The following is a 22,889-nucleotide window of genomic DNA, read 5'->3' as shown; positions in this document are numbered from 1 at the left end:
AAGAGATTATCAGAGCAGGACAGAAAATGATTTTTTTAGTAATAAGATTGGGCCTGATCCAAATTCACTGGCATTAAAGAAAAGGCTCTTAGCAAATTCCGTGGACTTTGATTGAAGGATTAATCCCTCAGTCCTCAGACAGAGAAACTCTCGCCAACTTCAGTAGGAATTTAGTAGGAGTAAGGAATTTAGGCACTTGCATCTTGAAATATTAGTAATGGCAACAACAACAACAACAACGATAGATCTCAATTATATCACGCTTTAATCAAAATACAGAAGATTAAGGCTTTTAAACTACTGTCTGAAGGGCAGTGCAGCAGTAGCTCACATAATATGGATAGAATCAGCTGTATCATCCTAAAGACCTCAGATTGTTTGTTCATAAGCCACGAGAAGTAGCTAAAAAAGTGACAAACACGTCATGTGAGTGGATAAAGGGAAAAGTTATTTCACGCCTTTTATGTGTTTACCCTTCCTTTTAGAGCTTTCTTTCTATGTGCTTTCCTTGGAAATTATCTATATCTTATTTTCCCCACCTGAAAAAGCAACCTGGACCTCAGAAGCTATGAATTTCCTCCCCGGAGCTTTCCTCCTCCACTGCCTCCATCCTGCTCCCTGGGAGCTACCAGTGTACCATACAATAAACAGCATTGCCTGCCCCTATAGAACAGGGTAACGCGATGCTGTGTGGTCTGGAAAGTCATTTAAACAAGATTATATCGTTCGCGGGGTGCAGAATAACCCCGCCAGGACAGCACAAAGAAAACAAAATATAGCCGAGTAAAACCGATTGGATTTTAGGGGCTCTTCCCGGTATCAGCAGGTGTGAGGGCACTGCAGCAGGGAGGAAAGCTCCGCTCGGGAGATGCCATTAGCACATCGCAAACAAACACCTCATCAGCACCGCGCCTGTTTGCTTTGGGACCTTCCCACGCTCCACAGCCGAGATGGAATGGATTTTTAATTGGAGAAGGAGAGCGATTTTTTTTTTTTCTTTTTTTCTTTTTTTTTTTTCCTCCTGCTGGGGGCTCCACCCACCTCCTCGGTATTTATTGCTCTACAAATTGTAACTTCCTTCTCCTTCGAGTAACGGGCCGGTCGTAAATCAGCGCCGGGTGCGGAGTAACAGCACATCCTGATTCACAGCCCCATCGCTGCAAGACGGGTGTTTTGTAAAGTTTATTACAGGTTAAAGCTGGCGGGTGTTTCTTAGAGAGGCGCTTTCAAGGTTTTGCCTTTTTTTTTTTTTCTTAATTAATGTTTATGCTTAGGTAATATTTAAATAAAAATTGTATCTCCATAAAGGTCTTAGACGACCATATCCGAATATATATATGTGGATGTATATGTGTGTATATATATATATATATATATCTTCTCGCAGGGTAATTAGCTCAGAATACGAGTGCTTCACGTGCTTACAAGGATAAAAACCTCTGTCTCAAACACTCGCTTTTACCCAGTGACTTCGCAGGAGAAACGCTGGGTTTATGGCTGAACTGAGAGAAGCCTTACAAATATACTCCGTTAGCAAAAGAATAACAGATCCCTACCGCGTTCCACTTAAAATCACACATTTCGAGCGAATTAGTAGATCATTATCAGCCGTAATTCTAATTTAGTTACGTACGGTCTAGAGCCTCTTCTCCCCCTCTCCCCTCCCCACGTGAAGTGACAGACTCGAACCGCTCTCTGATGATTACTTTGGGGCTACAAGGAGCTCTGGGGCATAATTAAAAATATTTCCAGAAAGCCTCGGTAGACCACATCTGACGTCCCAGCCCCTGTAAGAATCAGACCACATCAAAGGGACCCTTTTTGTTTTCAAAAATGGTCACCAGACAAACTTAAAATATACAAGAGTGGGCTTATGTTTTATTGTAGAGATGTCTGAGCAGAGCAAAACGACTTCAGGGCTGCTCGCTATTCAGCGCCGCACGGAGCGAGACGAGGTAGCTACGGCCCTTTGATATTTCCGTGGAGGTCGGATTCATTTCGTTTGAAAGGGGGACCATTAATGATAGACCTGCAAGTGTTCCCCTCCCTAATAAGTAGAATCCACATCGCTTGGGAAGCCTGGCTGCGGCAGATGCCCAGGGCGGAAAGATTTGTGGCTGATGGCGCTAATTATGAGAATGCGATCAAGATGGAAACAATTTGAGCAAAAGTCATTAGCGTGTTACTCTTCCACCCACTGGTCTTTGGGGTTTATTACTGCGGGGGGGGGAGGCTCGGGAGGAGGATCTTTCGGGATTGGTGTGGGGTTTTTTTCAGAGCGCTAATGAAAATGCCCTGCGAATGCTGAACCGGAAAATGTCAGCTGCACATGCACAGGGCGATGAACCAGGCTCCGGACAGAGCCGGGTCTTGCTCTAAAGAGATCGCTGTAATTACTGTCGGTAATTGTGTTTTATCCTCCCTTCAAGCGGTGCCGGTGAAAGCATCTTTCAGGAGACTCGTGGCACGTTAAGAGTTATTTTTCTGCTGCCGCCGTTGTCTTGTAGCTCGTCAGAGGTTACGAGTCCCCAGGAGACGATTTACGGAGCATCCCCGAGAGTAAGGTTTTCCAAAGAGGTTCTTCTTTTAGGAGGAACTGAAGGATTTGTCCCGCAAGCAACATCCCCCTCCCCTCACCCCACACACTCCAAAATTGGGGTCCGGCATGTTTAAGATGTTCATATTTTTACTTGCATAGAGTGCTTTAGCTGTTTTAATTTCCAATCAGTGCGCTGGAACCACTTGACTGCCTGACAGTGGCATTGTAGGAGAACAGCAATAAAGAATTAATTGTACAAACATTTATCATCCCCAGATCAAACTCTCCGTGTGAGGCTGGGGCTTAACTTGCGGAGAAGAAAAGGGGGAGGAAGGGTGGTAATGGCGGAGAGGGTGCTTGTGGGGTTTTTTATGTGTTTCCTTTTATTCCAGACGACTGTATAACGAAAAGCCTTTTAGCCTTGAAGAACTACTAAATATTAAGCACAGCTTAAAACGGGGAGTAGCTTTCGAGACAGTTTCGTCCTCCTGCCATTCCTTTTAGGAAAAGGTCGTACCCCTTCCCTTATTTTCCCGCTAGTAAAAGCTTCCCTTTTTAAAGAAGTCTTTAACGTGTAAGAAAATCCTCCTGCTCTACATAGGAAGGTCTTTAAAAAAATTTATAGACCTCTTCATGTTCACCAGTTCCGGAAAAAAAAAAAATTATATTGATCAAGGTCAAACGCTCGAATTGTGACGTGACTCACTTCAAAGGTGTATTTGTGTGCCCTTCAAGCACATTAATACTAATTATCTCTCAAACACTTCCCCAAAACTCCTACTGCCTGTTTCAGATGCAAATCTAATTAACGAGCTGCCTTTGAGGAGCACACAGGGACAGCGTAATTCACGGAGCTGTTGAACCTTTTGCCTTCTTTTATATTTATTTATAGGTAGCTCCATCCCCTTTTGAAAGCGTAGGCAGTGGTGTGAAGCGACAGGGTAGCGAGGGCAGATCCGCGCCAGCTAATGAGACTTTCCAGGCACCGGAGTTAAGGAAAAGGATTAGCTACGACTTCTTGCAAATGCACTCAGGGATGTATATCATAACACTTGCCGGGCCTTACTTTGTCTAAGTCAATTTGGGAATGATTAAATCGTGAAAGCTCTATCTAAATAACGCCTATTAGTTCTAAGCGCGAGCTGATTGATTTAGGAATAACTGTTTGCTCGCCTCGCCGGGGGCAGAGCGGGGGCTACGCACACGCTGAGCAAATCCCCAGTGCGAGCCACGGGGGTGTTTCTTCCCCCCCATCGCCTCCCGGGGAGCCGGGACCTTCACCCCCTCCCTCGCTCCTCTGCCTTTAACTCGCGCACTTCCCAAAGCCACCTCCCGAAGATGTTCGCTGGCAGCATCACCGCCCCCCCCCCCCAATCCCCGGAGCGCGGAGGCTGCGCGGGGGGCGGCGGCGCTCGGCGGAGGGTCCGCGGCTGCTCCGCGCTGCCGGCCCCCGTGCGGGGGTGTGCGGGGTGCGCGGCGGCGGGAGGGAGAGAGAGAGAGAGAGAGAGAGATGCTGTGTAATTTTATCCACGCTGCACTCTGGGAGTTCACACGAGACTGATACCTTTTGCCTCCTCTGCTCTGTATCAATTGGTCGCAGATCAGGCTATTGTTGCAGGAAGCTGCTTTTATTTCTATGCTCCGTCGGTCAACTATTTTCCCCACAGTCTCCTTCCGAAATTCAGCGGCTCCCTCCCTCCTTCCCTCCCTCCCTCCTTCCTTGCCTCTCTGTCTCTCACGCATGCCGTCTGTCTATCTGGAAACCCAAGGAGGAGGCTGATCACGGCAGCTCCGTGTAACACAAACAGCTGGGACTCTTCGGTGGCCTTTGCCGATGTCTATTGATTTAAGTAAATCTGAGACAGATAAAAGGGCCAGATCGAGGCTGATAAAATCTTGCCAATGCTGCACGGCTCGAAGCAGTGTGCGCTCGGCATCTCCGGAGTGCTGCTAGCAAGACGGCTTTAATGGGACCCCTGGTGCCACTCGCTGCGAGCCTCGCTCTCCCCAGCAGACTAAGCGCTGCGGCCATCATGCCACAATGGTTATAATTTGGATCTTGTTCCTGACTCTGTTGCAGGAGCCCTGGTCGCCAGGGCGGGCCGCGGCCGTGCCCGAGGCCGCCGGAGCCGCCCCGAGCGCCCCCCGGCCGCGCCGGGATGCGGGGGGACGCGGCGGCGTCTACGAGCACCTCGGGGGAGCTCCCCGGCGCAGGAAGCTCTACTGTGCCACCAAGTACCACCTCCAGATCCACCCCAGCGGCAGGATCAACGGCACCCTGGAGAAGAACAGCGCCTTCAGTGAGTACCTGGCTCGCCTCGCCCCACACCGCGGCCCCGGGCCGGGCTGTGCGGGGACGGGGGTCCCTCGCCCGCACCAATCGCGCTCTGCTCCGGCGGGCAGCGAGTGCTGGACGGGGCGGACGGGGCGGTGGCGAAGCCGCTCCCGCCTCCGCTGCTGCCCCGGAGCCGGGGCCACCGCACGGCTGCTGAGGCTCCTCGGCAGGGACCGGGGGCGTCCCGCGGGGTCGGGGCATTGGCCCCCTACCGTCGCCTCGGCGTCCCGAGAGCCGCCCCGCTGGCTCCGCCGGACGCGCAGCTCCCCTGCCCCGGGGGCTGGCAGCACCCCCGGCCCTCGAACCGGGCGGGGAACTCCCGAGCCGGCCCTGCAGGGTGCGGGGAGCGAGCCGACCGCCGGCGGAGGGTCGCGATCCCCCCGGGGCAGAAGGAGACCCCCGAGCCCCAAGTTTCCCCCGACGGGGCCCGCGACCCTGCCCCGCGCAGCCCGCCCGAGCTGTCACTTGGCCGCGCCAGCCCTGCCCCAGCCCGGACCGCTGGGCAGCCGGTGGCCAGCACCTCCCCGGGGCCCATCCCGGAGCCCTTGGGGGCTGCCCGCATCTCCCCCGTCCCGTCCCAGCTTGGCTCCCGCGGGACGGTCGAGCCTCCGCCGGCTAAATCACATCTGTCCCCTTTGACATGTGCCGGGGAGCGGCGGTAATTAAGATGAAAGCGGATATGTCGGGAGTGAGGGCGTTTGTGCGAGGGCGGAGGAGGCAGCAGAGCGGGGCTCAGCACCGGGGAGCCCCCGGCGCCCCCGCACCCAGCCCGGGCACAGCCCGGCCTCCGCCCCGGCCCCGCCACCCCAGGATGCGTAAATCCCGCCTGGTGATGGCACACAGAGATAGGGAGACCTCAGGGATCTGTCTGAAGTCCATAAAGGAAAACCACTATTTCCTAGAGAAACCCCCCCTCGCCGTCCCAGCCCGGAGGAGGCATCCTTCAGCAGCGAACCGGTGCCTGATTCAAACCAGCTGTGCCAAACCCAGCCCAGCTCTCCCAGGCCAGCAATCCAGCTCTGCACAGGGAACAGCCCCCCGGCTCTGCCTTCAGGCTTTCCAAAAGGCAGCAGGGGGTTCGGGTGCCAGGGTCTCCTCTTGCTTCCAAGCACTCATAGAAAGTACAGAGCCATTAGGCCGTGGCTGGAGAGCTGAGAGCGGGGTTTGAGGGAGCCTGATGGAGAGCCATGCACGTACAGCAGCATCTTCCGAGCCATTGGTGCCTCCATCAGAGTCCTGGCACCTTTGGCTGGACATAAACTTTTGGGCAGCAGCCTTGCCTGGGACACTTCTCGTGCTGCAGGACCCCGTCTTGGACGGCCCGAAAATCTCCTCCCTGTTAATTTGTCTCAGACAGTCATACAGTCCTGTCTGGAGGGCTGCACTGACCTCCTAGATGACAAGCCCCTTTCATGATTATGTACATGGCTCTAAAATGCAGCGGCCTCGCTCTGTTTCACCCTCTGGAGACCTCAGCACGGGCTTTGTCCTGAAATGGGCGGCTTTGTGACTGGCTTCAATAAGTCAAGAGCTCTTGTGTTCCTAAGCATTAAAGAGGATTTAAACTTTTTTATACACATATAGGATTAAGTGAACCTCTAGTTCAGTGTCAGATCTTTTTCGTTTTTGAAAGAGTTCAATCTCAATCAGACATCTTGGGCTTTATTGTCCACCTTGTCTCGAACAATTCCTGCATCATCCTTGCTTTGTATTGTTAACAATAGTAATAATAATAATAATAATTTCACATGATTGCTCTGATTTTTCTGTGAGCTAGTGGTAACTGTGAGATCACACTCCTCAGGTAAGCAGCCATGCAAATGTATCTCCAAAAAATGACACCTGAGCAATAACACATCTCCTAATTCTGTTTCTAGGCATTCTGGAAATAACTGCTGTGGACGTTGGAATCGTTGCCATCAAGGGCCTGTTCTCTGGCAGATACCTGGCCATGAACAAGAGGGGCAGGCTTTATGCATCAGTAAGTTTGGCTGAAGTCTGGCATGTGCCTGTCATTTCCTGTGGGGTGAACAGGTCTAGTGGGGAGCACTGGTTTCTTCCAAATCCACATTTCCAGAGAAGAGTGATGTTACAAGAGGTTTTTGCCTGGAATTTTTACAGGCAACCAATCGGTATGTTCTTAAAAGTGGGGAAAAGCCGTGTTCTTACTTTCGTACTGCCTGGACAGCCACAGGTACGTGCAATGGCAGAATCGCCCATATTTTACGTGGATCTTGGATGCTGGCAGGCACATGTCAGATAAAGAATGTCCAGAAGTAAGTGAGCATTGATGCTACAGGAAAGCAACCTCCTGATGGGAGTTCCTTTGCACAGAGCTTTTGGGCGGGCAGTGAAACAATTTACAGCTACTAGAAGGCAGGGCTATAGCAAAGAGAGCAAGAAGGAGAAGGTGCAGGAAGACAAAGGTGAAAATAAACACCTTATTTTACTCCTTTGACCTAATTTTTTGCCCTGATCTGCGAGATAAAATCTGGGGTGTACTGATGTAGGTGGGAGCCTTGCCTTTTCAGCCCAGACAGTATTTCCCCTGAGTGAATAAAATGCTTCAGCTTAGACTTCTTCACACTGAGGGACACACCAGGGCACGTTTGTCAGCGTGTACCATACACATTATCTCCCTACTTGAATTTCTTCCATTGTCCTTGATTACATCCCGGCAATCTTGCGATCTCTTACTGCACGGCAGCCAAAGTGGGCAGTTCCCCCGTGAATCCTGGGGCATGGAAGCAGGTTTGGAGAGGAGAAATCTGGCTGAGGTGAAATTTGCTCCCTCCTAGAAGTCATTAGATGTACCTCTGCTGATTTGAGCAGCCAGGCATACCCTTGAGCAATGTGATCTTCTCCCATGAGAACCCAGCCTAGGCGACACAATCAGCTCCGTGCCTCCCCAGCTTGACACATTTAACTCCACTTTTCAGGAGTGTTCTGGCAGTGTTTATGACCCAATTTCTCACGTGATGCTCCCTGATTAAGGAGCTTGTGTGTAAAGATGAGGGTTCTTTGCTGCTGCAGAGAACCAAACCAAAAACGATTTTGGCAAAGCGAAATACAGAGGAAGACTAGTGAAGGCATGGTAGCTCTGCTTGCCAAAATTAAGTCTGTCCACTTCTGTGCTTCTGGTTAATATTCTGATTGAAAAGGGTATCTTTCTCAGTGGATCTCCTCCATCAGCTCAGAGCCAGCATCTGACCCAAAGAAATTATTTGGAAGGATGATTTTTTCAATTTCTTTCTTATTTTTCTCTCTTTCTTCTTCAAAATAGGTTTGGAGTTTATTCCTTCAGATTACTTAAAGTGAAATAAAATAAGACTAAACAAATTCGGAGCAAAAAGCTCCTCTCCTAAAGTGGAGGAAAGCCAGGAGCAGGATAGCTCTGAGACTCCTTTTCTGGTGTGAGGAGCATCAGGTCATCCTGAAGTTTGTTCATCTGTCTCGTGCCAAAGAATATCAGCCATGAAAGGTTTCTGTATAACTTGAAAAGATAATTTGTCCTCTTCAGCTGCAGTTTGAGAGAGGCTGTTTTACACCTGTGTTTCAGAGCTGGAGGGACAAGCCAGGGAAAGCTATTCCACTCCAGCTTTTTTCACAGGAGTGCAGAGGGGTGAGGGCTCAGCTCAGGAGGAACTTCCTGGCTTTGCTTGCCTGGAGAAAACTGTCCAACAACTTCACTGATATCACTGGCCCAAGACCCTGTGCAAAGCCCCTGTTGCAAAAATCTGACTAATTCAGGGAGCATTTTATGAAATCGTACCGGAACAACTCCGTTATCCCTCGGTTCACCAATTTCCCCATGTCAACAAAATGGGTTTGTTGAGCCTGCAGGATTCCTTTGTGCCCTTAGCAGATCGTGATAATCCTCTAGATTTATCCTGTGTGATAAACCTCCCCCCCCAGCCAGAAGGGAGGCAGGCAGCAGGACAAATCCACCTACATCTGGTGGCTGCGTGGGCTCCAGCACCGCAGCATCTGAAAACCTTGTCCTTGCAAGGAAGGGCACTTCCGTTTCACAGCTGGGAAGCCGGGACATGTGGAGTCTTTTAAAATCTTGTTATACGCCCATCAGCCTTTCTGGGGAGTGAACAGCATTAAAGATATGCTGTTAGTGGGGTCTGAGGTCTTTTCTGGCCCCAGCCTGGCTACCTGTGCCCTTTCCACCTCCTCCAGACAACGAAAAATATAAAACCATGGTGGTAGTTCCCTTCTGCCTCTGGGCTTCACACGTGTTAGATCCTGAAATCTTAATCCCACAGGCAGAGCAAGGATGGGTTTGGGGCTGAGGAAAGGTGGACAGTGTGGGAGGTCCTTTGTGCTGGTTCTCCTGCTCCCAGGGAGCAGGGGACAGTTCCTTGTGCCAGGCTTTTGCAGAGCTGTCTCTGCTCACAAGGAGCAGGTGAAAAGGGGCAAATTTGGACAGATCATGTGAGATGTGAGCACCTGGGATGGGTGCACGTTCTGTCTTATGGTTTGTGATGAAGGAGCAGCCGGGCATTTTGGAGGAACACACTCGTAGGCAGAGCGTGCTTTCGTTTTGTTGTGCTGACGAAGAAGCTCCGTAAAGGTGCAGGTTACTGCTCAAATATCCATCATGGACTGGATGTAATAGACTACAAGTGTATCTAATACAGAATTGAAGAGACACATTTTACATTACGCTGTAGGATTCTGCCTTTTCTATAGATGGCAGAGGTTGATAGGCAGCAATTAAATCACCTGTCCAGTTCACAGGTGTGTTAAATTCATAAGCACCAAAAAAAATTACTGCTGAACAATCAGCAGAGCTATTCACTCCTATTTACGTGTCATTTTTTTGTTTTCAGTTTGGTTTTGGGGCCTCTTCCTGGGGTCTCTGATGCACAGAGTGTGCTCACACTGCTGCCAGGGAGCACCTTGTTCAGGCTCAGCGCTTCCCTCCTGCCTTTTGTAGCCCCAGCCCAAGGTTTTCTTCCCAAGTGTGCTGCTGTCCTTGTCCTAAAACTGCGTCTTGTTTCAGATTTTGTTGCATTTCCTTTGCAGGAGAACTACAACTCTGAGTGTGAGTTTGTGGAGAGGATCCACGAGCTGGGTTACAACACCTACGCCTCCCGTCTGTACCGGACTGTCCCCAGCAGGGCCGGCACCAAGCGCAAAGCCAGCGCTGAGAGACTCTGGTACGTCTCAATCAATGGCAAGGGACGACCCAGGAGGGGCTTTAAGACCCGCAGGACACAGAAATCCTCTCTCTTTCTGCCCAGAGTGCTGGATAACAAAGACCATGAAATGGTCCGGCTGTTCCACACGAACGTGAAATACCGGGAGAGTCTCCTGAAGGCCCCGAGCAAGAACCAGCGCAGAAGGAGAGGACACTGACGGGGTGGGGGGAGCTCGTGTTAGGGATGGGAGGGACTGAGAGCCTTCAAGATGCTACTAAAAAAACTAACAGCTGTGATTGTACGAGAGGCATTAACACGGACAGGTTTTATACGCTGTGTACTAGAACCCAAAACCACATCGCTTGCTTTTAGCTGTTGTAGGACTGTTCCCTGTGGGGAAAGAGATGAGAGATAAGCTGAGGCACACTCAAAGGTAAATTAGCTGGGTGTAATAATTTTGTCAATGACTTTCACGTTTTCTTTTCTTAAAAAAAAAAAAAAAAAGGTATACTTTTTATTTCAAGTATTTTCATTCTAACTTGCCATAGGCTATTATCTCAGTGATGCTGCCCTCCCAGAGCACATGGATATTTTACACTTACCAGATTTATGTCCACAGAGAAGGTATAGCACTTTCATGGCTCTTCTGGCCATAAGAGGCTACATTCTTATTTTTACATAATGCAGGAGTTAGAAAACCGGTGTTTTGGTTTGTTTGTTTGTTTTTTAATTTACATATATTTATTTTTATTTTAAGACCAGCTGTTATCAATCGTACTTTTTCCAAGACTGTCCAAGAGAAGTAAGATTGTCAACTACTTCAAACACTTTAGTAGACCTACACATCACAAGATTATCCTTGATTTTGTGAAACGAAATCTCCGAGATGCCTGACGTTGTCATTTAAATAAATGAATGTTGGTAGAGTGGCATTGGCATTGGTCAGGCTTTGGCAGCATAAATCTGTTTACCAGCTGATGAATTCTCTCTTAGAATAGGGCTCAAAGGTGAGGTGAAAGAGAGTAGGCTCAGGCTGGATATTGGGAAGGAATTGTTCCCTGTAAGGGTGGGGAGGCCCTGGCACAGGGTGCCCAGAGAAGCTGGGGCTGCCCCATCCCTGGGAGCATTCAAGGCCAGGCTGGATGGGGCTTGGAGCAACCCAGGGTAGTGGAAGGTGTCCCTGCCCATGGCAGGGGGTGGAATGGGATGAGCTTTAAGGTCCCTTCCAACCCAAACCATACCTGGTTTCTATTATTTTTCTGCTGTGATTCTGGAAGTTAACTTCTGCAAAGCTGAGGAGATTCCACACCACGGATTCAATTTTGAGCAAGGAGTTAAGCTTTAAACATTTCTCTTGGCATCCAGGAGATGACAGAGTAGTACAGAAACTGAGACGTGCTTGACAAGCACAAATAATGGTCATTTCAGTGAGGTTTGGCCTTGTGCTCTTCATTTCCCAGAATTAGGCCCTGATAGCAGAGAGCTGGAGCGAAGAAAGACTGCACTGAAAGAAATGCTCCATCTGAATTTAACAAAAGATCTGTAAGTTAAATCTGACATTACGTAGAAACAGACAAGTGTGAATCCCATTCCTGGTCATATTGAGGAGAAAAAAGGCCTTCTTGTGGGCTGCTGTTGAATGTGCTCCTTTAAATGTGCTCATTTAAAACTAAATAGTGAAAAACCTTCCATTTGCTAAGAGGTGAAATCCATGAGGGGGAGGAGTAAGATGAGTCCACAGTATGAGGTGACCAAGCCTAGGTTTAGCACTGCTTATATCCCTATAAAGGTAAAACCAGAAAGGTGTTCCATTCCTTCCACCCTTGCATCTTTTCTGCAATATTCTAACAAAGGAGGAAACTATGTTTGAATAAGAAAGTCAAAGTTCCTCGATCTCTGTTCCCCTTTATATTGAAATAATGTGAAAAGACCCTTGAAGGACATACATTAAATAATGGTGCACACAGAATAGACCTAGGTTTAAAGAAGAGTGCGGGAAACCACGACCCATGTTCCCAAATTTTCCTGCTTTTACAAAATAACCGAAAATAGTGCTGGGATCTTCACAGAGTTAATCAGGCAGTCTCATGTCAGGAGCCACTGTGCAAAGAGGAAACAGGGAGAAGGAAAAGGAAACAGAAGAATTCAGATTTTCTGTTTGCTCGCTCTCCTGTGAGCCACACAAGGCCCAAAATGCTGCAGGATCCAGGGTGCCTTCTGAAAGTTGCTTGTATCAGGGCAGAAGATTAAGTTTTGCCTCCTGGGCATCAGGAGTGCTTTGGAGACACCTTGCTGGCTCTGCCAGCTCCCCTATCTCAATTCCCAGCTTCACTTCCCACCAGAGGCAGGAGCTGACTGGGCAGGAAAGGGGGATGCAGGGAGCCCTCCCAGCTCTCCAGCTCCAGGAACAAAATGCAAGGCAAGGAAAGATCACATACAGCTGAAGGTTAAAAGAGATGGTTTCCCTCATGTTTAATGTCTAAATAAATAAATGAAGAATATTTATTTTCGCCGCTTTCAGATCGACTTCGCCTCAAATTGTAACAAAACCAAGATCCATTCTCACTTTCTCTCCCCTAAAATTGCTGTTGTAAAGTTAATGGCTACTGGCTGCTTCAGGTATTTTTGATACAGTCCTGCTGGTCTACAGAAAACGAACAAACTCCTGTTTCCCGTGACACAAAGATGCATCTTCACCCCTGCTCCAAGTCCATTTCCTACCAAACGTTTACTCTTCACTCCCAGCTTTGCTCAAGGGCAAGTGTTTGTGCTGGCTGTATCCCTTGCCTTGCTCTACCCCTGCTCTTAGCAAATTTTCCTCTCATTCTTTTCTCCCGCCTCTCTTTTCCAGATGGCCCAACTCCCTGCCCTAAAGGACCAGCAGGTAATTGCTGTGGGTGATACAGGAATATCACTAATTACAAAACACCTGCTTACTCCTGCCTTGGTTTTGAGCTGTGTTTCACTCCTGTAGGAATATTGTTTTAACCACTTTCCCATAGGAAACAGCAATGAAGTTAAGCTTAACTAATGAACTAATATCCTTATTTCAGTGTTAGTTTTCATCCTAACAAGGTCTAAAATACTAACACTGAAAAAGAAAGGAGAGGGGAGACAAAAGAAAAAAATAATTAACTGATTGGATACAATGGCATTTTAACTACTGTAGGTAAGTGATGATTTTCACATCAACCTAAAACAATTTCATCCACATTCTTAGAATTTTTCTTTGCTCAGCCTCATTGCAGCAACTCAAAGGAGATGGCTTTGGGATTTGTCTTTTTTTTTTTTTTTCCCTATCTTTTAAGAAACATTAATGTTCTTGTTGAAATGCTTTTCATTACAGACATTCATTGCTTAATATTCTTTGAGCAACCTTGAATTCCACAGTTCCCAGACACTGCCAGGCCGAAATCCTATTCAGGATAATGATCCCAGTTGTGTTCTATATCCTGTTTTATTTCTTTGGACCAGAACCAGAGGGGATACCTTACAAGAGGAAGGAGATTTGAGCTGTTTTCTCCTCAGGATTAAAACATCAAGATGTGTCTCCTCTTTTAAAAGGTTCTTGAGTGAATCTATACCTTTCCATTGTACAGGCTGTTACTGGGATTTTTTTCTTTTGTGTTTTTTTGAGGAAGATGGAACCTTTACCCCTTTGGGGGCTGCAGAGTTTCTGCAGACTTCACATACTCCAGAGCACAAAGCTATTGCTGTTCTCACCCTGGAGCCAGGAGAGGATGCTCACCAAAATTAACTGCCTTCCCCTGGGCTACCTCCTCTAGATGACCCTGCTTGAGGGCAGGGCTTGGGTGGGATGCCCTCCACAGCTCCCATCTCTCAGCCTGTCTGTGATTCAGTGATTAGCTGTACTTAATTCAAGCTGATTATTAGTTGCCTTTCAATGTTCAGATTCCTGCTGTGCATTTTGGAGTGCAGTTCCCTCTCCCAACCCCTCCGACGTCTCTCCATTCACAAACCACGCATGCTGTTCAGCTTGGGATCAGTAATTCTCCAGCCCACCCTAACAGTCTGGTGCACTAACCATCTGTTTTCTCCCTTAAAATCACTTACTGCACATTCAGTAGAGCTGCCCAGCTGCCAGGTATGAACAAGAATTGAGCAGCTGGGGTATGTACTTCCAAAAATTATCTTTTCAGCTTGCTCTTCTGCACCATCTCTTTCCCACACTCCACAAGGTACCTTTTCTTCATCTCCTTCACCCCCTCCCCACAGTAAAAGTCTTTCCATTGGTGCCAATTCTAGCACTTTGTAGAACCATTTCCTCACAGTTTTGTACTTTTGAAAAACAATGTTCTGTAGAAATTGTACAAATAGTGCAAATATTTTGTTCCTTTCCCAGTCGTTGATACATTACTTGAACTGGGCTTGAATGTCATTGTCTTTTCATGAGGCAGGGGACAGTGAATTCAGGGGTTTTGGCAAAGTTTTCATTTACTTGCTTCCAGACAGAAGACACACAGCCTGGTCTGGGACTTCTTGATTTATGTCTGAAGCAGATCTTTCAGTTCCTTTAATCCTTGCTTTATCCCATCATAGCTCTGTTCAACAGCCTCATGTAAAATATCCCAGCCTCTGGTGATTGCGTTGGGACTTCTGTGGCTGCCTCTTGGTAAAAAGCAAGAGTTGTGCTTGAAACATGAATAGCTCCCCCATGTCGAATAACTAAGTCACAAAGCAGGAATTGTTTCCAAATTGACTCACACCTTTTTTTCTCTCCACTTTGTAAGCATGGATGCTCTCTTTGAGCATCATTAATTTTCCTTCCTGAGATTATATTCTGGTAGTTCTGTCATATTTCTGGCTCCTCGTTTCACCACTTACTAGGGGTCTGATACTTGTTTCTACAAGGCCTTCTTCTGCTTCCTGTTTGCCTCAGCAAGAACAGCAGTGAGCTCCATTTGTATTTGGAAACTGCTTCACACTTACTCCCTCAGCATTCAGAAGAGGGCCTGCTGTCGTTTCTCAAGGTAATCTTATTTAATTACAAAGAATGTACAAAATCTGTTTTTCTCAGTCACCACAAGCATGAAAACCATGCTGGAGGGGATGTTTTGTTCATACTCTTTAACAGCACTAACCAGCCCCCAAACCCTCCCTGTTTCGAGTCCTTTTGTGAGCTCTTGGATTTCCTGCTTTACTTCCTGACATTTCCACTTTCTTCTCTGCTTTTCTCCCACAGATGCACAACCCTCTGGAAAACAATGGGCAAAGAAATCCCTTTGGCCACACGTGCCTTCCCTTTGGATGGCTGCATGGGCCTGGTGCTGGAATGGGGCTGGTGTTAGTTCAACTATTCAGTCGACAAGGCTTAAGTGTTTCTTATAATTGTCTGAATCGAGGATGTGGTTACACCCCCAGCTTTCAGAAGGTTTTCTCCCATCCAGAGCAGTCCAGGGTGAAAAAAAATCTCTACAACCAAGCTGTTACAACACTCTGATATTCACCATCAAATCTTTGATTCACAGCCTCATCTGTAGATATGAATTCAGAAGGGCAGAGAAGTAAATATATTAAAGTTGTAGCCAGGCAGGGCAATATATGAGATATCAAAAAAATCTCTTTGAGTTGCATTGAAAACCTTCCCCCTGAGCACCCTGCCACCACTGAGCACTGATGTCCAAAATCTCCCTCAGACCTAAATGATAATCTCAGAAAATAAAGCTGTTAACAACAACAATGAAAGCTGTGAATCTTAGTGTTTATTTGCATCTGATATAAAGCACAAGATTCTTCACACTTATATGCCCATGTATCTCATAATAATTTGGAATTTTCCTCCAAAAAAAATGTATAACATTAAAAATCAGGATTCCTTTTTCTGGCCTCAAAAGCTGAGGGAGAGCACTAAAAAAAAAGAGAGCTTTGCAATGTACCTCTCCAAAAATGAATACAGACAAATTAAGCCAAACCTTTCTAAGTTTAGTCATAGAGGAATCACTGATTGCCATATTGATACAGCAAAGACATTTGCACCGTTGGGCCCCAAACAAATGAGATTCCACTTATTTCTATGCCCTGGAATTGAAAATGGTTTCATTTTAATTTCAATATTAATTACCAGTGACATGCTGAAGGCCTTGTAAAGAGAGGCATTCAGCTGGGACAGCTGTTTGTGCATTGTTGGTGTGCAGAATTGTTGTCTAAGAACCAAAGGATACCAGCTTATTTCTCTGCCAAAAAGATTTTGACAGGAACTGTTGAGATCTGTCTTACCAAAACAATAATCTGTGCACAGAGGGACCTTATTGACAGCTCTTCTCCTTCTCCTTCTCCTTCTTGGAATGCAAAACGTTTTTATTGGTAATGAGTACAGCATCTTTCTGCTGGCTGCAAAAGAAGTACCTTTTAGCAGGAAAATACACCAACAAAGGAGCCTCTCCAGCCCAAACTATTCCATGATTCTCTGTGGAGAAGTAAGGCAGAGGGGAAAGATGCCAACCTGTCAAAAGCAGGGGACTGCAAAGGGTATCTCCTGATGAACGAGATCCTGGCAGATATTCCTGCATCTTCTGGAGCTTAACAAGTGGATGTGAAATGTCTTCAATCACCCCTTGGTTGCTTCTGGTCTCCTCTGCTGTACAGGTCTCCAGGGACTGAAGGATTATTGTTTCTGCTCTGCTCTGTTAATGACATTTCAAAAAATGATCATGGATAGGAACCCATAGCTGCTGCCAGAGGCGTTTTTCCAAGCTGAGTTCCTTGATTTGCCCACAGGAAAAGCTTAGCTGCAAGTGTGGAGATGAGAAACCTCCTTCATGGTTGTTTCTCGTGTTCTTCACTTGCTGGTAAACAGCCTAAGAAGGCACCTGGGATGGGAAATGGAAGTTCTCACTCACATCCGTGATGTGGACACAGCCCTTAAAGACAAACTGACCCAGGGAAGGAAACATTGCCAGCTGCAAATGTCACTTTTTTATTGTGGCCATTGAAACGACAGCAAAAAGAAGTGACCAGCTTCTAAAATATGAATGAATAGGAGCCCAAAATACTTCATGAATAAAAGCAGACACATAAGTTTCTAGGTATAAAAATTGTACTTGAGTTTGACTTATTTTCCTCCAATTTTAGGCCAAAATAATTTTTTTTTGTAAGCAGAAGGCCCCTTGCTTTTTGGGTGTGCTCAGAAAAGAGCACGGCCCATAAGGATGTTGTTGGAAAAGTTTATTTCAGCAGCATGAATTAGCAAAGCAGAGAGAAAAAGAGTGTTAAAATATGTATGAAACCCTAGGGAAATTTTGGAAACTTGTTCTCCTCTGAGAACTAACATAACAAAAGTGAATATCTTGGATAAGGTAGCAGTCCTTTAGTCCATATATCTGCCTCCTCTTCTATTAAAGATTTGCTCTCTTCCTGCTTTCCATAGGGAGAAAATTTATTGAACTGATTGATCTTTATTTCTTTTCGAAGCTATCTTAAACAGTCCTTTGAAGTTTGCAAGTTCAAATGTCTCCTGTTCCCTTTTGGAAGGTTTGAAGGATCTGGGAAGGTGAACAAGCAGATCTATAATTAAAGAGCAGTGGATGGTAACTGTCCTCCTTTGTGAGCATTCTCGGGCCACCTCCAAATATAGAGGCTTGAAGAGAACTGTCCCGTTTTAGTCCTGCAATAGTTTAGATGCCACCATTGCATAGCAGGAGGGAAGCCTTTCTGAAATCCAGGGAGCATCCCCTTTTTGGCCACAAAACATCAGGTTTTTTGTTCAAGGTCTTCACTTTACAGGTTAAAGAAAATATATCTTTTTTCCCCACAGTGTCAATCTTAAATGCTGTGGTGCCTTTATTGCTGAAATGTGTGGATGTGGAGAACAGTGAGGAGAACTGTGAGGAGAATTTAGAGACATCCTGGTGCTAATACAAATGTAAGAAGCACAGGACAGTGGGGGTAGCTGCAGAGCTCCTGGAGGACCCAGCCCCTGTAGGATGTGCAGTTCTACTGGCTTGGAAATATCTCTGGCACCAGCTGCTTAATTTACAAAAGTTTGTCTTGAAAGAAAGAGAGAAAACTAGATCTGATAGCATCAAAATATCACAAGATTTCACACTATGAGTGGGATGCCTTTTGCATTCGGAAATATCCTTTTTCTTTCGTTTGGAAACATACTTCTGTCGGAAGTACTTCATGTGAGTTTGATTATTCTAAACAAAACTACATCATATGTGACAACCAGCCAATAGTTCTCCTTAAACCAATCCTTATCTTTGCAAATTACCCCTTGCATGAATTTTGGAGGCAGAAATGGGCTCATTCACCAAGTGTGACCAGAATTCAGTGCCTTTAGATGCTTCATTAAGAAAGAATTGACAGCAGGTCACGGCTCCACCTTCCTTTAGTGTTTCTACGAGGAAAAGCCACCCAAATGTTGTTTTATGGAGCCAGGAGCGAGCTCCTCTGAAAGAAGTCTCCTGAGAGAGTGTCCCTAGAGGATAGGTGACCCACACTGCTGGGCACAGCATAGCTGTGGTGTGATCCTGCGTGCCTGGTTTACGCTGCAGACATCGCAGGCTCACAGGCATGTGCTGCTCAGACCGTGAAACCAACCGACAATTATTCTTAAATCCTTAGACATTTTTTCATGGCAACATGGGTCTAAAACTACAGCAGCAGAAACTGAGTTTATTTGTGTCCCACAGTCTGTCTGCTCCGAGTATCTGTTACCCGTATTCAGTATTGCATACGGAAAGAAAGCCCTCAGGATCAGATTAACCCTTTCTCTCCCCGGTTCTGAATGAAGAATGAAGCAGTATTTCCAGTGTTTTACTGGAAATGTGTTCAAAAATAGCCATGAAAAACCAAGATTCTCTATTATCTTTCCGAGGGGGACCAGGATGGCAAAACAAAGCTCTTCAGAACTGAGTCAGAGAGGTCTAACAAGACCTTAGAGAGGTTAGACAAGAGATAAATCTTGTAGACAATCTAGGTCGTGTTCCATGTAAAGAACATGATGGTTAAGCAAAGGAAGAATTAATTCTTTTTTAGAAATTAGTGAAGTATTCGGTAAAAAAGCTATGGAAAGGCTGAAAGACACTTTGTGCCTCTCTTCCATGCAACACTGGTAAAACAGAATTGGAAAGGAGACGTGGACAGAGAAAAAAAGCAAGGAGAGATAAGAAAAATACTCTCACACCTTGAGCTGCTCTTGTGGTGCTGTTTCCTCCATGAGACTGATGGAGGAAAAAGAAGAAAAGAAGCAGGGACAGGTGGGGAAAAAACAGAGAGTCAGTTTAGAAAACTGCCTTGGAAAGCCCTGACAGGTGAAGGCCAGTGGGTTTTTATTCTGCACACACTTCCAGGACTAAAGCATTTTATCAAAATTCATCTTTTCACACCAATGGCATCATCCACTTGTCGGTGTGACACTTTGATTTCACTTATTTCGGAAACAGACTCGTACTTCCTATTCGCCCAGACTGTGGTGGCAAACAGGGATGTATTTAATGGATGGGAACCCGTGTTTTCAGCTTTGGGGGCACACGTGCTCTTGTCCTTGGAGACACCATGGGAGGGGAAGTTTATGTTATCCCAGATGGGATGAGGCTCTTGGAGCCCCTCACGGCAGCCTGGGCAGGAGCCCCAGGGCAGTCCTGCAGGTGCTGGAGGGAGCAGGAGCTGGCACAGATCTGCACAGGCTCCACGTGTGCTGGTGAGGAACCAAAATAAACCAAAATAAACCCAAATAAACCAAATGCTAAGCCAAGAAAAAAGGCTGCTCCCATCCCCGCTGGGTACCGTGAGTGTGCAGGAGCCGGGGCAGTAGAACCAGGATTACATTTCAGAAATTTGCTCAGCTCTACAACCCAACAGTTGTATTTCAATCTCAGTGGTAGTGCAAGGCAGCATTTTCAAATAATTCTGCATTTCAGAGGGGAGGTTTTCTTGCTCCTGCAAAGATACAAACCTGGCAACAGTTCCAGGACTACTGGGGCTCTGTGAGATTCTTTCTCCTTTTTGCTTCCAACTGCAAGCAAAGGTAGGTCTCTCCCTTCCTGAGTGATTTTTTGTGCAAATCTTTGCATAGCTTCAGTACAATTGAGAGAGGGGAAATGGTTTTGAGCCAAGTGAATTAATTGCAAATTGATTTAATGGGTTCAGCCACTGAATCTGAGTAACCAAGGTTTTGAATAACTGAGATGCTTTTCAGTGTAAGCAATAAATGCCAGGGATAGAACTGTATTATAGGCAACAGAGACTATGACTGAGCTTTGGATAATCAAGATTCTACTTTGTATCATGTATACTTTGGCAGCAGCTGATTCCTGTAGGAATAAGAAAGTAAGAACATGTGCAAACTGCAGCTATGACACTACCCCTGTGACCTCGTCAACAACTTCAAGGTCATCATCAGAAAATCCTTCAGCTTTTTTTTTTTTTTTTTTTTTTTTTTTTTTTTTTTTTTTTTTTTTTTTTGCCTGGTTACACGTGGGTTGTTAAGATTTATTACAATCATTGGGAGAGAACACCTGCTAAATGTCAAAAGATTCCTGGGAATCTTCAAGTGTTTTGCTAAGGCAGAACTGCACCTTTCACACAGCTTTTGCGAGTCCAGCCTGACGGAATACGGCCCCGCCTCCACAGATTCGGGGAATTTTGTGATTCTGATTCTGTGATTATTTGGTCATGCCCTAAAGCAGAAGCATAACCACGAGTAGTATTCAAATGTATTTGCTCTCCAGGCAAATTTACCACTGTCTAAAATGATCCATTTTTGTTTCCTGGGATTCCTGACACGTAACATACTCTGAGTAAGGACCAGATCCTTGACTGAAATCAGCTGGCATTGCTGCAATGGCTTTTGGTCAAGCTGAGCACTTAATCAGGTGCCTAAGCACTGTCTAAATGTATTGGGAAAAACTAAATTTGACTTGTGCAATTTATCCTAAACAAACATGGAGAAAGATCCTTAAGTTCAGGTTTCTAGAGGTTTTTACTGAAAGTCACCACGTGTCTCCTTTGGCCGCACAGCAGTGTTCCTCCCCTACACCACCATTTTATTTTCGGCTCAGCAATTCTCCTTTTTGTGTTGTTTTTTTTTTCTTTCCCTGAGCGATGAAACTCTGTCTGCTTTTCAAGACTAATGCACGGCCCCTGAGTGAAGGCAAGGCTGTGATTCAAATCAAGGGTTCTGTTGACATTATAATCCTTAGGAGCACAGCTGGAGCATTTCATGAACGGTAGCAAAGACCCTCCATTGATTTACTGCCTTGGTATTCCACCAGGAGCCCATGTTCTGTGTTGTTGGCTGCAACACACAAAAAATAACTCGGCGAACTTCTAATTAAGGCATTTCGCTTCTTGCCCATCTCGTAAGAAAGGAGCTGTGCTATATGTGAGATGCTGCTGCTGGTTTTATGGATTCTCCCCTATTTTTGTAGCAGGAGGGCTTCAGGCCCTAAGAAGGTCCTGTGGGCTATACACAGGATAAACACCAAAGTTGCTCCCCGACCTTTCCAAGCAGCGTGAGAGCGCAGGAATTTTCATGCATCTCCCCCCAAGCTCTCTCCGAGCTCCTTTTCGTCCCAGTTTTACAAAAGCCTTTCCCAGCCTCACCATTCCTCAAGCAGAAAAATACCCATTGCAGCAAAACAGGGACCCACAGCTCTGCTTCTGGGCACGGAATAAACCCTTCCCTTCCTGCAGGGCTGGTCCCCAGGCACAGCATGCACGAGAGCAATTTGGGAGCCGTGCTCTTTCCCGTCTCGCCCCTCGTTCCCAGGCGGAGCGCGGCCGTGCTGCCAGCCCCCACTGACCTGAAGATGAGAGTTCCCTAGATTGTTTCCAGCTTGCACTGCTAGCCCCGCTGAATGAATAGCCCCGGCAGTATTTTTGGGGTGGTGACTCACCACAAAGTCATGAATGGCCCCTTAAGAGACCATCAAAAGCCCCCTGCTAAAAGGTTTTTGTTGTCCTACGCTCCAACACGGTTTTCTCAGTTCATTGTCCAAGCAGAGAGCTGGGACTTAAAAGGCAGCAGAGGAGACATGCAGCTCCTGATCTGACACCATTCCTGGTTATCCCAGCCTACAGCAACAGCCAGAACAGTCTTCTCAGTCACTGCAGGGGGTGCCAAGGTGCCAGCCAGGACCTCCACTTGCTCACCTGCCTGCTAACTCCAGTGGTACTTCAGGCAGATAAGTGTCATGGAAATTGCAGGGTTTAGGGATAAAGGTGTCTTGGCAGATCTGGTATCGAGTGTGTCAGTCATACTTTTTTTTTTTTGCCTTCAGGAAGTGCTTCATAAGCTTTGTTGATCCTCTCAAAAATGACATCAAGTTGTCAGGGGTTGTTATCACAGTTCCTTGTACCTCCAAGTGCAATGAGATTCAACAACTTGGGCAGGACCAAAGGAAAACTGGTGTTGATGCATGGTCTGGATTCAAAAAAGGGCTTGGAACAGCTGTAAGTCCTGGAGTTGTGAGCATTATATTTGGACAGAAAGACAGCTGTGAAAAGGAAAAATGGCATATGTCCATTTTTCTGTCTGAAAGCGTGGCAGGAGATGCAGAGCTTTAATAGAAGGTGTTGCCTGTTTACCTTCTTTCATCTGTGACATTTGTGTTCTTCAGGCACCTTCACTGGGCTTCAAGCCTTGGTAGCATCTGAGTTTCAAACTTTCTGCCTCTTACTGAGCCAGAGGTGCAGCTGGTCAGAGCTTGGCTAAAGCCACCTGGTCAAGACCTGCCCAGGTGTCTGTTGGCACATCCAAGAGCTCAGTGACACAAATCCTGCTGAATAATTCTTTGCAGGGCCCACCGCTGTTTTATCTGACCCATATTTTTGGGACTGAGTACTCCAGCAGGTGGATCGTGGCAAAAGGAAAATGTTCTGAAGTTGCCCTCCCCTGAGC

The 22,889-nt window shown here is 46.6% G+C and overlaps 1 protein-coding gene across 1 annotated transcript; it reads left to right on the top strand.

The window, feature by feature from the left end:
• The first annotated feature begins 4,046 nt into the window (after nucleotides 1-4,046).
• On the top strand, nucleotides 4,047-10,446 carry FGF3 (fibroblast growth factor 3). Its single transcript, XM_032113345.1, has 3 exons — nucleotides 4,047-4,839; nucleotides 6,752-6,855; nucleotides 9,909-10,446. The coding sequence occupies exons 1-3, from the start codon at nucleotides 4,581-4,583 to the stop codon at nucleotides 10,239-10,241; spliced, it is 696 nt and encodes a 231-aa protein (XP_031969236.1). The 5' UTR covers nucleotides 4,047-4,580; the 3' UTR covers nucleotides 10,242-10,446.
• Nucleotides 10,447-22,889: the final 12,443 nt, after the last annotated feature.

Source organism: Corvus moneduloides, chromosome 6, assembly GCF_009650955.1.
Source record: "Corvus moneduloides isolate bCorMon1 chromosome 6, bCorMon1.pri, whole genome shotgun sequence".
Taxonomy (NCBI): Eukaryota; Metazoa; Chordata; class Aves; order Passeriformes; family Corvidae; genus Corvus; species Corvus moneduloides.
Note: the sequence above shows the minus strand (reverse complement) of the source record. Positions and strands in the feature narration are given on the sequence as shown.

Coding starts and splice junctions, on each gene's coding strand:
- FGF3 (XM_032113345.1), top strand. CDS start 4,581: ATGGTTATAATTTGGATCTTGTTCCTGACTCTGTTGCAGGAGCCCTGG. Junction 4,840..6,751: donor GGAGAAGAACAGCGCCTTCA/GTGAGTACCTGG, acceptor TTCTGTTTCTAG/GCATTCTGGAAATAACTGCT. Junction 6,856..9,908: donor GGGGCAGGCTTTATGCATCA/GTAAGTTTGGCT, acceptor TTTCCTTTGCAG/GAGAACTACAACTCTGAGTG.